This window comes from Rhinolophus sinicus, linkage group LG06, assembly GCF_036562045.2.
Source record: "Rhinolophus sinicus isolate RSC01 linkage group LG06, ASM3656204v1, whole genome shotgun sequence".
NCBI classification, from domain to species: domain Eukaryota; kingdom Metazoa; phylum Chordata; class Mammalia; order Chiroptera; family Rhinolophidae; genus Rhinolophus; species Rhinolophus sinicus.
In genome coordinates, this window is record NC_133756.1 from 41955071 (window position 1) to 41970295 (window position 15225).

Genomic DNA, 15225 nt, shown 5'->3' on the forward strand with positions numbered 1-15225 from the left:
AGTTACTTTCTGCTGAGTATTAACAGTACCTGGTGTCTGACTAGTAACACTTGTAGGGAAAAACTAAGTTGCTTGAAAAGCAAATAATGATCCCCTCATTTATTTTTTGCTCGAGACTGTATTTTCCATTACTAAAGGTTTGCTTAAAGCAAAGGTAAACCTTTATTTTGGGGTTAAAATTGGCTGCTGAAACAACCACCTGGATACTTTTTCTAACATTGATTTCTCAGCTGTGTATTTTGTTATCATCCTGCTATTTGAAACAGAACAAGTATTACTGTTTCTGGATCCATTCAGACATAATGGCACATTAACGATCACATTGTTGAAAAGTTCCACTGTTGTTACATAACTAAATGGGGCCTTAACAAATTCAAGGTTTGAACCCCACTTATTCCACTGCATGACATATTTTTTCTTCCCTGACTCTGTAAACGGAATATCACAAGTGCTGGGCATTAAATGCTTACTCAGACCAGCTTCACATATCTCTGTAGTGATGTTCATATTTTATGGTAATAGTCTAGCTGCTAGATTAGCAGATGGTTGTCATTAAAGGGAAGGCAAAGTGAAACAGCAGTCACAGATTCTTGGTTCCTGTTACATGTCACATTTAGGGAACAAGTTAGTATGTGTTTTCTCTTCTGAATTATCACCCCAATCATTCTTTCTCTTCCCTTCCTTTCCCTTCCTTTTCCTTCCCTTCCTTTTCCACCTCTTCCTTCCCTTCCCTTCCTTTTCCACCTCTCCCTTCCCTTCCCTTCCCTTCCCTTCCCTTCCCTTCCCTTCCCTTCCCTTCCCTTCCCTTCCCTTCCCTTCCCTTCCCTTCCCTTCCCTTCCCTTCCCTTCCCTTCCCTTCCCCCCCTCTCTCTGTCTCTCTGTCTCTCTCTCTGTCTGTCTCTCTCTCTCTCTCCTATTCTCAGCATTCAGGTATAGCCTTTCCTGCCAAATCTTTAACATCTCAGAGTAACGCAAAATCCATGCAAAATATTCTGGAACTTTCTTTTTTCACATTAAGCATTCCTCAAATGTGGGAAACTGATAATTTAGAATGAAATGTGGGGAAAATACTTTAAAAATCTTGTCAGCTACATAAAACCTGATGTTTAAGAGAACTGTTATGCACTACTGAAACCAAAGTGTGGAAAGGGTGATATCTATGTAAAAAACAAACAAAAACAAACAAAAAACGATTGATTACAGCCTTGAACTTTCTCTACTCAGCCAAAAGGAGAACGTAGAGTGAAGGCTCTTTGGTGGGGTGAATAGAAAAGTTGCTGTTTCGATGGACAGGCTGAGTCACAGACCACAAGTTAAGGAAGCAAATTCAGAATACCAGGGAATTCTGGTGAAGGAAAGTAAAAGAGACAAACGGAAGACTGGATAAAGAGGCGCTAGCTCATGGAATGAGAATTATCCTATTAGGAAAATAAATAACTTAGTGATAACCAAATAGTTTTTTTAAGGATCTATAAAGCTTATGGTATTGAACACAGTAATTGACTTCTTGACTAAACCAAAGCCTGAATTGCAAAGCACTGTATTTGGGAGCCCTTCGCTGTATTGAAACTAGATATCCTAAGGATGATTTTTTAATGTTTCCAGAGGGAGTCTGGGGAACTATTTTGATGTGATACACTATTGGTGAAAGTCAAAACTGCATCTGCCTGAGAGAAGAAAATATAATAGTGGAGATAGGGAAGGAATAATAGCATTCAACTTTAAAACATGTAGGACAGATATTTGCAAATTCTTGTTCCAAATGCTGGGAAAGAAAGCAAATGAATCTATGGCTACCACAAGAACAGTTCCTGGGTTTCACCAACAGGAAAAAAGAAAGAAGGAGACAAAGTAGCATTATCTGGGGCACAGAGGTTGCGTGGCACAGCAGAAGTGCTCAAGTACATAAGTAAAGTACAAAAAAAGTGACAGGAGGATGTAGTGAGAAGGGAGTAGAAGATTGCAGAGAAGAGGAAGACAGAGGAAATGAATACAATTTTAGCTGTTTAAAGAAATTGATAGTGTGATTAATAAGGAATTTGGGGAACTTGGGGAGGTAAAATAATTGCAAATTTTTTATTACTATTTTAACAAATTGTTATTATTTTGAAACCACAGTTTTTCTCAAATTCTTTTAAAAAAAGAGTATGGTTCACATAGCAGGGGCTTCACATTGGGTCTGCCTGAATTCAGGAGTGAAAAGAGGTCTTCAGCGGGACATTCGAATCCTGATTTAACCCTGTGATTCTGTGATTTGAGGAAGTATCACCAGTTATGAAGAATAATTAACCATTTGATAGAACACTTGCAGAATATAAAGAAGTTCATTCTGTTCTTCTCTGACTATCCTTACCAATTACAATCAGTTATGCTTAGTTTCATTTAAAAGAGCTGCTTTGATAGAACATGATCTCTTAACAGTGTGAAATGCCTGTACCACACACTCGTCCATCATTACTCATGACTGCGTGATTTGTCATCGTTTATAAAACAAAGATGTGAAAGTTTTGATCAGATCGTGTGTTTCACTATGTGAAACATGTTTTTCCAGACTACTGTATATATATCTTGGATGGCCCTATTATCAGTATCAGTACACGGTTAATAAAAATGTTACACTGGACACAGGCGAGAGTGGAGAAACCCATTTCAGCTCAGAATGTATGAAGCTAACAACCTACTCACACACAGAATGGCAAACTCAGGCCACTTGTGATGAGTAAAAGAAAAAAAATCACTGCAATAAACACTGACCCAAGGAGATAATAAGTCACCAATCCAGGAAGAAGAAGAAGAAAGGTTTTTATTTCAATTTTGAAAATACATAGGAAATAAAAACAAACCCCCCAAATTTTGTAAAGGTTCCTACATGAGTTTTTTGTTCTATTTGCTTTATATCCATCATATAGCATGATGTCTTAGTTTTCAAGGTTAAGGAAGTTCTAAAGAAGCTATGATAATAGGGAAAGGCAGGGCGAAGCCTTAATAAGAATACTTTAAAAGTATGTATTCAATCACTTTAGAAGACAAATGATTATTTTTACCTATGCATTTTAAAAGAGCTCTAGAAATTTTTGGTTAGTCATTATTGATGTATTTACTTGAAAGCTGCATTATCAAAATTTTTATGAAATAATACATGGGCTTGTTTTGTCTTGGGTTGGATTCTGCAAAGCCTGCAAAGGGATCTACTGAGAATGTGCTTTCAGAAGACACCTGCCTTGCAGACAGGGACACGGGGTGGGCAGGGAAAGAAGGCAGACACAAATAAATGGTTTCAAAAGCATTCCAGCCTCAGCCTGACCGCACCAGCAATGCTATAGGGGGAATTGCACAGAGGTGCCCCAGGGATTGAGGGCTGCTCCCAGGTAGCACCCATAAGCCAAGAAAAGGGTCCCGGGGTGAGTTGTTAGCAGCCAACCCACACGACAGCTGGGGATGGCTGTACAAACCTGGTGTGTGTATATACCAGGGGTGCCAAAAAAATGTATACAAGTGGACAATTTGGTCAACGTTACTCAAGCAGTACTTTGCCATAATCAGCAGTGTCTGGACACAGATGGTAACCCCTTTGCCCACCTCTTGTAATTGCAGAAGTCAAACGGGACTTGTATTCATCTTTTGTGATCGGTATTTATTGAGTATTACAATTTTAATAGTTTTTTTCCTTTCTTAAAATGCGTATACATTTTTGGCACCCTCTGTACATATACTGTATTTGTCTCTCTCAGTACTTTCTCCATGTAAGAACGTCCCCAGGCTCTTGCATGGTGCCTGTCCATATCAAGTGCTCAATTAATAGCTAATAGGTGAATAAACACATGGATAGATGCCACAGAAAAGACACTGAAGAACTAGATAATAAGAAATAGATAACAATATCCAGCATCTATAAAACATTTGCCATGCACAGACACCATGCCTGGATTATTTTGTCAGGTAGAGACTGTTACTGCCTCATTTTATACCTGCAGAACCTGAGATGGATGTGTTTTCCAGATCCTCATAGCTGGTATAGTCTGAGAATCCACCCACTTAACCTCTTCGTTACACCGAATGCTCAGAAATGAGGAAGGTGAAATAAATGGAGTAAAATAAATATTGAAAACCACTGATCTTGGGTCATATGGAGTGGCTTTGTTTTCTTTTTAGAAGGTGGAATTAACACCTATGATAGATTAACCATTAAATATTAACAGCTGCATCTCCTTCCTTCTTAAAGGTCAGGTGTGTAGACTCCAAGATGGTCCTTAAATAAAAATTAGAAATTCTAGAATCCTTGGGTCATGCATATTAGTTGAAACATCCAGAAGTTTCCCAGTCTTTTTGTCTCTGCTCTATGATAGATTAACCATTGAATATACACATATATAATTATATATTCTAAACCACTTGTTTTTTTCTTAGGCCTGGCTGTAGTTTAAAAAAATATATATGCTATGAGTATTATTGGAAGGCATAAGATTAAAATGGATATTAATTATTTTTCAGCATTCCTCCAAGGCTCAAGTTTTCAAACTGAAAATCTCATGAATCTTATGGGGAAAATCCTCTAACACCTTTGGGGCCTTTCTAACGAGTCATTTCACTCTTCTTCAGGGTAATTACCAGTTTGCTCGCGCCATATATGAGATAATCAACTTAAAGTTTAAGCCAAATCCCTCTGTAATTCACTTGATACATTTAAGAAAAACTTAAAATGACACATTTTAAATGAATACTAATATTAAAGTGAGGTAAGTATCTGGCTACTTACAAGTCTTTACAAATTATGCATCTGAACTTTAAAAAGGGAGCCTATATTGATTTCTCTTCAATGTGTGCTCAGAAGATAATGTTGAACCCCCTCGGCTGTCATCCAGCTGTGTTAGTTGTGACTGGGCTAAGGCAGAACCCACATCGGCACATTCATAGTAATTGTGCTGACTCTCCTGACAGGACAGCTAAGTAGGTCATGATTTTATGCCAAAAGGAAATGGCCTTTTAGTGGCGAAAGGACTGTTGTTTATCCTCTGTGAAAACCTGTTACAGCGAGCTACTATTAACATCATTGCTGTAGTTTCATATTCCAAATTCATCCCTTTGCCCACAATCTCCCATTTTGCCTTTCCACCCAGGAAATAGTGGTGAGATGTCTTTTAAAAGATTTTAAAATTCAAGCAAGCATTTTGTGATACTATAGTTATTACCAGCTCTCGTTTTTATCTCGTAAAAATCTAGCCTCGTTTTTAGGGCATGATTTTTGTAACACCTTGTACTTCTTTTAGAGGCAGGAGCACTGAGATAAAAAGAAAAAGTCATTTATTTATTCGTTTATTCACTTGCACAGCACCTCTTCTAGATTGGTGACTGTGCTTAGTTCAAAAGAGATTGTGAAAAAGTGAAAGTGAGGCACAGATGGGGGGATTTTGGGCTATTGTGGCTTTTATTTCCTTTATCAATGTTGTAATGGTATTTATAAAATAAATGTAAACCAGGAGGGTTTTCAAAAAGCAAAACCAATAATAAGACCTAGGAAGCTGTCAGAAAGAAATGTAAATCATCTGGGACTTAAGAGGATTTATCTCATTTTTAACTGTTCCCAGAAAATGTGATTTTACGTGGATAACCATTAACCGCCCCCTCAATAGAGTAATAGGTAACACTTTTTTCGAAATTTACTATGAGCTAGCTCTTTAGTGACCATGGGGATTCTCTTACTTAATTACCCATTTTAGCAAGCCACAACCAAATGACTTAGGCACTACGGTTATCACCTTTTTATGGATGAGGAAAGAGACTTAGAGAATCAGTAACACCTCCAAAGTTACACAACTCGTAATGGTAGCGCTAGGATTTGAATCCAGGTGGTCTCGCTTGAGTGAGAATCTCGCTCTACACCTTATCACATCCCTTCAGCATTATGTGTGGTCAAAGCAAAACAGTGCATTGTTCTTGACATTGTTGAGAAACCTAATTCTCCAACCTGATGAAAAATAGTAGATCTAGCTGAGTGTTTTCTGATTCATAAGTTGTTGTCAGATAAAGAAAAATACCTTTACTAGATCTGATGGAACAGCCAATAATCCAGACAGGGACATTTATGAGTCTTGAATACCTTGGACTCAAATGTCCTCTCTCCTACAACATTTTCTTTAACCCTCAATCCCACCCATCCTGTACATTCTTAATTCTCCTTCCCTCTCTGAATAGAGACCAATTAATCCTTCTTTCTCCTCTGATCTCCCACTATTCCATATAGCTCTGTTAAAGCCCTTTTTCTGTACTAATGTTAGGGCTCACGTGAAGGCCCCTGCAACTAGACTATGATCTATTTAAGGGTACTGAACCTCCAGTGTATAGCACATAGTAGGTGCACAATAAGTGTTTTGCAATGAATTAATAAAGGTTTCCAAACACTCAATAGTGTCACTTTCTCAAGTACCTGTAATGGAAGGTCCTACTTGGACAGGGAGAAGACATTCTTAAGAGCTAAAAACACAATCCTCTCTATTATCTGATACCAGAGTAAAACATCTTTGCATACTATACCCACAGCAGATGTTAGGTGCTCAATAAACATTTATTGAGTAAATAAAAACCAACCATGAGAACCTTCCAATGAGCTTACAAACCCAAGAATTTACTAGGGAATAGGGAAACTGATTGTGACTCACAGCTTTTAAAACACCAGGACTTAAGAACACCCAAGTGATCTTTAAATCTGGAGTTCCCTCAATAATACAGATGGTGCCAAAAAAAATGCATACACATTTTAAGAAAGGAAAAAACTATTAAAATTGTAATACTCAATATATACCAATAACAAAAGATGAATACAGGTCACGTTTGACTTCTGCAATTACAAGAGGTGCTCAAAGTGGTTACCATCAGCATCCAGACACTTCTGATTATGGCGAACTACTGCTTGAGCAACGTTGACCAATGGTGTGCCCTTGTATACACTTTTTGGCACTCCCGGTATATCTCTTCATCCATTATTGGGGAGGTGTAAATATGAGGGCCCTCCACTCCCCTAATTGCTTCTGCAATGAAGGATTGCAGTTGAAGGAAAGAGAAAAGACCAGAGACATCCTCGGAGAGTTCCAAGCATGGCATAGATCCCTAGTCTCCTGGGGAGGGTAAATTCTCTACTTTAGGATAAGGACAGAGCTTTGTTTAGAAGGATAGGGGTCCTTTGGGATGTGATCAATTTGCTAGTAGGTGTCCTACAAAGTCACTCTATCATTTTGTAAAAGCCGGCATACTGACTTTGCTTTTGTGCGATCAAAGCTGCTTCATTCTGTAAGCCTGAAAGTTGCATTTGAAGTTGGCATTAATTTTGTTTCTCTCAGGCTCAGCTTTTTGCCTTGAGGCTCCTAAAAGACTTTGGTTGGCTTTGGTCTCCATTGAAAAACATAAAGAAAAGAAAAGAGAATAAGCCTGATCCTCCCAGGGCCTAAATTAGCCCCTAGTCACACATCTGGCGCTTAGACAGCACAGCGGTTTTTTTTCAGGCTTCCAGGGTACCACTTAAGGCTTTGTAGCAGGAGACGTTTGAGCACTGGAGAGAATGGAGCCTGTAATTAGGAAAGGTCCCAAATGTCACTGAAATTTGACTTCTGAGACTGTTAACTACTTTCTTTAGTTTGGATGCTTTCTTGGCAAAGGTTTGAATCTTTATCCTACCAACTTAGAGTTTTATAAAGTCTCAAATTGCTGGAATCTTGGAAGAGAAAATAGGAAAGGAAAAGGGTATTTTAATTAATTGAATTTTCTGGTTAATTCAGTTTGATGAGTATTTGTTGTATAACTGCTGGGCTCAGGACCCTGCTAGGGGTCGTGGAGAAAAAATAGGACCTGCCCAGTGTGATTCTTGTCTCCAGTGAATATATACGGTCTTTTCTTCTCCGTTTTCTTCTTTTAACCTTTCTTCATGAAGCCTTTTCAAAGTATTTTAGTCCTCATTGGTGCCATAGTAAGTTCAGAAAAGCTAATATGATTTAATCTTCCCTCTATGTATTTTCAATGCCCAACACATACCTGGCACAAAGTAAGTGCTCAATAAATCATTACTGAATTGAATTGCATCAGGTAGGTGGTATAAAGGACTGGATAGAATCTATATTGATCCTAAGATGTATTCTAAAACTTTACTTATTTGGCAAAATCCATTACATCAACCTATTTGCTGGGCTACAGATCTAGTTCCTAATTAGTGAGAAGCAATGTATCATGTAGTAGTACCATCATAATGAAATATTAAATGCTTTTGGCATCTACTAAGGATTTATTTCAGCTACCTACATTAGAATGGATATATGTACCATTCATATTCTTTCTCCAGAAACTTAATTTTATTTCACTTTTTTCCCAGCTTTATTGAGATATAATTGACATATAACATTGTGTCAGTTTAAGGTGTACAATGTGATGATTTGGGACCCATGTACATTGTGAGGTGGTTACCACAATGAGGTTAGTCAACAACTTCATCACTGCACAGAATTATTTTGTGTGCGTGTAGTGAGAACATTCGAGATCTGCTCTGTTAGCGCCTTTCAGGTGTATAATACGGTATTGTCAACCATAGTCACCACGCTGTACGTTAGACCTCAGATCATATGCACCTTGTGACTGGAGGTTGGTGCCCTCTGACCAACAGTTCCCTATTTCAACCACCCACAGCCCCTGGGAACCACCATTCTACTCTCTGTTTTTATAGGTTTGGCTTTTTTTTTTTTTTTTTTTAAGATTCCACAGGCAGCTACTTAGTTTTAAATGTGTCCTATCACAGTGCCCACAGATGAGTGACCAAAATATGGGGCACTTGCTACCCGTTTATGATCTGGATATGGTCAGAATGAGAATGTCTGCCTAGGTCTCTACCTGAGCCTGCAAAATTTCCATCATCGCTCTACTGCAGCTGCCTGTCCTCCAGATCAAGAATTGTTCCAGACCCCAGTTGCTGCCACCACCAACTTGGATTCTTTATGCTTTGGCCCTTTTCTCTCAACAGCAACCTAAGATCTAGTCTCTTCTTTCATATGTGGGTGGCCTGGCTTTGGATCCACCATCCCTTAATGAGACAACCAAAGCAAGATGCTCTGGGAAGGAGTATGGAATGCTGCCCCTCATTCAGAGGCATGGCTGACGCTGGCAGGGATGTGGGAGAAGCCAGGCCAGGCCTCAGGTGCTGGTGGATGGAACCCGGGGCAGGACCAGAGCGGCTTCCACAGGAAGTGCCAGACCAGAGATGGACCGACATCTGAAATTTATCCTTCAATCCCAGAGAGGCTCTTAGAAGGAGGGTGGGCCTACTCTTTCTTTGATTACTGAGGCAGAAAGGAGTGGTGATAAGAGGAGAAAAAAACAGAATCCGTGCTGGATCACTTCAGTCCTCTCAACAACTAAAAGGCAGGGCTGTCTGCAGAGAGAAGTTTTGTAAAGCTGTTGGAGGGTAGAACTAGAATCGATAATAGATAAAGAGGGTTGGAGAGTAGTAGCCAGCTTCCCTGTGAAATTGATAGTTTTCAACTACAGACTCCCCCCGCTCCCCTGGAGAGATCTCTATTCGGAGTTGGGAAGTCATCTGCCTCTTACAGTCAACTTTGCTGATCCTTTCTCCTTCTGATGCTTCTGGCCTGCCTGCAGGGAGGTTTTTCTGTCAACAGCCACAGCCACCTGGATGGGTACATGCATCATAAAGAGAAAGAAAATCACTCTGGCCCTAATGTGAAGAATAAAAGCAGGAATGTTTGAGTACTTTGCATCTGGACCTGGCTTGGCTTGGCTTCTGATGATTCTTAGAGGTTTGTCCTGAGAGAACTCCTAAGAGCCCCGATTTGTTCTGCAAGTACCCAGCTAAGTCCTAAGGCTACTGCATGGAACTGAGAGCTGGTCCCGACAGCCTGGGTGGGTGGTGGGGCTCACAGTTTCATGGAGATAGATGTGGATTCATTCCTGGCTCAACCACCTACATGACCTTGCACAGCTTATTTAATTTCTGAGGCTCAGTTTTTAAATCTGGGGAAATGGCACAGAAGAGATGCTCAAAAAATATTTAGCACTCTTTCGTTGTTGAGTACTGATGAAGATTCTGAAAAATGTCCTCTGAGCTAGTGTAGTAAGAGTAATCAAACCTATCTGGATTTAGTCTTCTTTTCTAGCTCTCTAGAGCAAGACAAGTCAGTCATTATTACAATAAGGTTTCAAATTGAGGAAGAAATTTTTTCTTAAAACACTCCCTAACTTTTGCAACAATTTTCTCTGGAATCTCTTTATTATGTTGACTTTTTCCCAACAAAATTTTCTAGGTGTTGCCTATAATTTGAATATCCAGTAAATAAAGATTCCGTACAAAAAGCGGAGAAAATAGTTTTTACTCAGATATCCATAGCTGTCTGTTCTCATCAGTTTGCATACCAGTCGTTGTGTGTTTTTAGACCTATCTTCCTTCATGTTTTGCCCTTATTTCATTCTGTTAAGAACTATATTCTACACGTTTCAGTTTAGCAGGGCGATGCCACAGAGTTCTGCTCATCCAAACAGGGGGTTGACTTGACTTTCTCAGACGAATATTGTCTCTACCCAAACACCACCAAAGCCACTTCAGTATTTTTCTTTCAAACTTTGTGATTAATTATGAAGCTTTAGAAACATCATTCTGTAGAATAATATCAACCAGCATTACTGCATCTCTGATAACTACAGATTTCACTCCATTTACCGCAAGTTTTTAAAATTATTACTATTCTTGTGCAAGCTCCAATTTTTGTTGGAGAAAAACAAAGTCACTGTACAGAGAATACCAACCAACCCATTTAGAGAGAAGTCTCTAAACCTATAAAAGAAAAAAATTGAAGGGTGAGTTATTTGCACGTTGAGAGATCTCCAGTAGCAAAGGACAAAAGCCATTGGTGAAAAACATGCTTAATTGAAATTCTTTGCATGAAACCAGGGATAAATAAAAAATTCAAGAAGCTGGTTTGATGCTCAGAGAATGATACTTATGGGCTATATAAAACTGAGACAATACTAATATCAGAGCCAATTTGTTTCCTCCTCAAATGATGAGACAAAGAAAAAATGGGAGACAGAACTAAATTTAGTAAAAGGTGGAATCGGGAAGGTGGAACTGATATCCTCCCTTTCAAGTCCACTTAGGATGTTTTATAGATCTAACGTTCCTAGCTAACAGAGGTAAGAATGCAGAAAGCCTTGTCTGTATAGAGAAGATTTGGACAGCCTGTTGCAGCCTGAAAGCCAAAAGAAGAAAACTCATTTCTGCCATTACAAATGCAAACTGTCATTGCTGCCTTCTCTTCAGATGGTGCCTAATTCTCCTCCATATACTATAATTTCCTTTCCCAATCTAGATATATTTTGTACAATTTTGAAAGCTGTTACAGCATGTGTTACTCAAATTAAAACGTGTGAGTGAACTAGGAAATTCAGTAAGCATTTCATTTTGAAATTTCCACTTGACCTCCGCAGCCTTCTTATAGTAAATCATAAAACAGATTGCATAGACCATGTCCTCTGTGAGTTCTTCTCCTCAGAATGAGAAAAGAGTTTTGTTAATATTGCTAGACATTAAATAGCAATCATTGAAAAGATAAAGTGCCCATCTAATCGCAGTGTCAGAGCTGGGAGCAACTCACATCGTGTAGTCTGGTAGCACACGATGACATCTGCCCTCTGAAGCTTGTTTCTGACCCACAAGGTGTAAATAAACTTTTATTCCTAGACCCTTCATTACTCTTTACCTATGCTACCCCCTGCAGCACGATCACTTCTGCTATCTTTTGTATTTTGAAATTTATGTTTTTGCAGCTTAATATCTTTTTTTAAAAAAAAAAGGTAAAGAAAAATCATCACTACATAGTTTCAAAACACTCTTTGGAAACCCAAAAGCTGAGAATGCCATGATGTAGGTGAGGGTTCTCAACTTTCGTACTACTGACATTTTAGACTGGATAAGTCTTTGTTGTGAATGGGCTGTCCTGGAGACTGTGGGACAGCTAGCAGCATCCTTGGGCAGTAGCCTTCCCCCTGCCAGTGGTGACAACCTAAAATGTCTCCTAGCCTTGGCAGATGTTGGGCTCGGGGAGAGGGTGTGGACAAAATTACTCCTGGTTGAGAACCATTGATGTGTATGGTTTGTACAAAAACAAATAAGTAAAATGTTCGATGATTCAAAAGCCATTCTCTTTTTCTGGTCACGCTTACTGTCCTGGGGTTACACACACACACACACACACTCACACATATTCCATCCCCAATAAAGGTTAACACCTATAAGTTTTGCCTTAGGCTCTGTTTTCCAGGGATCCTTGGCTAAAACATAAGCTAATGTTCTTTGATTTATAAAATGACAATGTTCTCACCCATCCCTCAAAAGTCCAAGAAGAAAAAAAGCAAAACCCCTCTCAGTAGATATTACTCTTGACTGCTGATAGTAACAGATATTTTGAAATAAAAAAACCAGCCATAGTATATGATGTGGGCAGCAGCATTAAGATGGTACTAACTGTGCACTAACTGTGCCTTCACAGTTAGGTCTCCTTGTGTCTACTTAACCAGCACATACCTGCTTGTCATCCCTTGCTTTTAGACAAAAGGGCGTGTTAACATTTATTTGAACAGAAGGGCTATGTTTGTTTTACTGTCGTGGTGTACGTAGCCTGGTAGGATGGAAAGGGTCAGTCATCCTAAGTTCAAGTCCTGGTTCTCCTGCTTATTAGCTGTGTGATTTGAGAAAGTCATAATAACTCTGAATAGCTATTTCCTCACCTGTAAAATAGAAAACTATCTGCCTCACCTTTCCCATGGGCCGATGTGACAATAGTGAAAGCACTTTGAGGCACCATATAGGTGTGCTTTTACTGTGTAAAGGGAGGTAAGGAAGGAAATAACTTTCTAATTTAGGCTTCTAACATTTCCCTCACTAAAAATAATTAAACACTTACAGCAGAAAAAATATAATGGAAGAAATCACTTAAATCTTAAATACCTTCAAGATAATAATAAAGATTAAAAACTAAAGGGTTGAGACTTCATCAAAAGAGACTGCATTTTAGCTCCCACATGAAAAAAAATCAAACAAAAACAGAAAAGTGTGTGTGTGTGTGTGTGTAATTTTCAGGATATTGGACATCAAGCAATGAGGTGATTCCCTGAGAGAAAGAAATGAAACATGGTGGCCCTACAGTTGCCCCCACTTACTGCTGGAGAGTTTCCAGGCTACAGGGCAGAGAGAAGGAAGCCTCGTGAGGACTGGTGCACCCCATGAGTTGAGCAGAAGGAGCAGAGTCCAAGAGAACAAGGTAGCTGGGCTTCAGAGGACAGAGTATCAGACGTGCAAGGCATGTGCAAACAGAGAATGCTGGGGATCTGCAGAGCGCTCCCCTCAGTATTTAGAACAGTACTAATCAGTGCGTACCTGAAGCTGAGGGGAAACCACCCACAAGAATGAGCGGGAACAGTAGTGGGTGCTCACACCAGACATGGAACACAGCCTATGTCTACCAGCCAGAGTGGACAACCTCTTAATTATCAAAGCACTATATAGAAAAGCCTTGCCTCAACAGTGGGGAATAATTGGCCCTAAACTAAATACTTTTCTGGTCTAGACCAACAAATATTAAAATCAAGACCTGGAAGGATCTAGTTGTTTCCAAGTAACTAAACTGCATTCCAGAGCAAAGCTCAGTAATATTTATAGGAATACAGAAAAATCTAGCATCCAACATGGTCGAAATGACATTGCCTGGCATCCATTAAAAAATTACTAGGCAGGCAAAGAAACAGAAAAATATGGCTCTTAATAATGGGGAAAAAGATAGCAAACAATCAAAACTGACTCAGAACTGACACCAGGTGCTAGAATGAGCAGAGAAGGACATTAAAAGTTATTATAATTATATTTCAGATGTTCAACCCTTAAATAGAGACAAAGATATTTTTAAAGACTCAGATCAAACATCTAGAGATGAAAACTACAGTGTCTGAGCTGACCAATAGGCAAGATGGGATTAGCAGTATATCCATACACTGGAACGCTGCTCAGCAATGAAAATGAATGAACTATAGATACGATATTGATGAATCCCAGAAAACTTCTGCTGAGTGAAATTATCCAGACCAAGAAAAAAAAAGACAAAGATTTCATGCTGTACAAATCCTTTTATATGAAATTCTAGGAGATGCAAAATAATATATAGTTACAGAAAGCAGATCGATGATTACCTGGTAGGGGCAGGAGGAAGGGATTCCCAAAGGACACAAGGAAACTTTGGGGGTGATGGATATGTTCACTATTTTGATTTTTATGATGGTTTCACAGGTGTATATGCATATGAAAACTTACCAGTTTGTATGCTTTAAATATGTGCTGTTTATTGTATATGGATTATAACTCAGTAAAGCTATTTTTTAAAACTAAAGAGATAAAGGTGTGCTTAAAAAAAAAACCGCTGCACAGCTTGGAATGTAGAAAACTTACAAATATAACCACATTTTTTTAATATTTAAAATTTTGTAAATTTTAGAAAATGGTAAAATAAATATTTAAATGTGTCATTTTTATTACATCTAAATCTGTAGTGTCTATAGACTACATCTACAGTATGGTATCTATAGTACCTAGAATAATAACTGAAATTAAAGTTTGGTTAGGGGTTTCTTTCTTTTTTTTAACAATATTAGAAAATATTTCCTTCTGTTGTTTAAAACAGCATGTTTTCATGGGTATTTAATAAACAAAACATGAGCTATGCCCTCCTTAAAAATAAAAAATAAATAAGTAAATAAAAAACAAACAAAGCAAAAAAAACTAAGAGCCAGAAAGGCACAAGGTATATTTCGGTTATCATTTTTTCCAAAGCCTACTTTATAAATTAAGAAAATTCTATACGTTTTTCTTAACCATAATTGACTGTACGTTTACTCCCTAATGCCCTTTCCTGTTTGATAGGAGGTCTGGGCTGAAAAACCCTCAGTGTCTGATTAAAGACTCAAGGGCTTTCATTCCCATTGTCCTGCTTCATTAGAGATACAGTTGTGTGAAGCATGCTCATTGTATTTTGGAATGAACTAAGTTATATGTTCTCATGTTTGCAACTTGTCTGTCCTGATTTCCCCAGTTTGATGCCGACCGAAACGAGGATGAGGTGTTCTATGACATCAGTGTGGCAGTTGACAGCAAGCTATTTCCAAACAAAGAGGCTGCAGCAGGTAAGTCAC

General features: G+C 38.7%; 1 protein-coding gene across 2 annotated transcripts in view; it reads left to right on the forward strand.

Moving 5' to 3' along the window:
- The window catches only part of AK5 (adenylate kinase 5), a 202633-nt gene that overhangs the window by 82653 nt on the left and 104755 nt on the right, over window positions 1-15225 (forward strand). For both annotated transcript variants that reach the window (XM_019743342.2, XM_019743343.2), the window contains exon 7: window positions 15126-15216. In XM_019743342.2, coding sequence (XP_019598901.2) covers window positions 15126-15216 — 91 coding nt within the window. The remainder of the gene's footprint in view (window positions 1-15125; window positions 15217-15225) is intronic.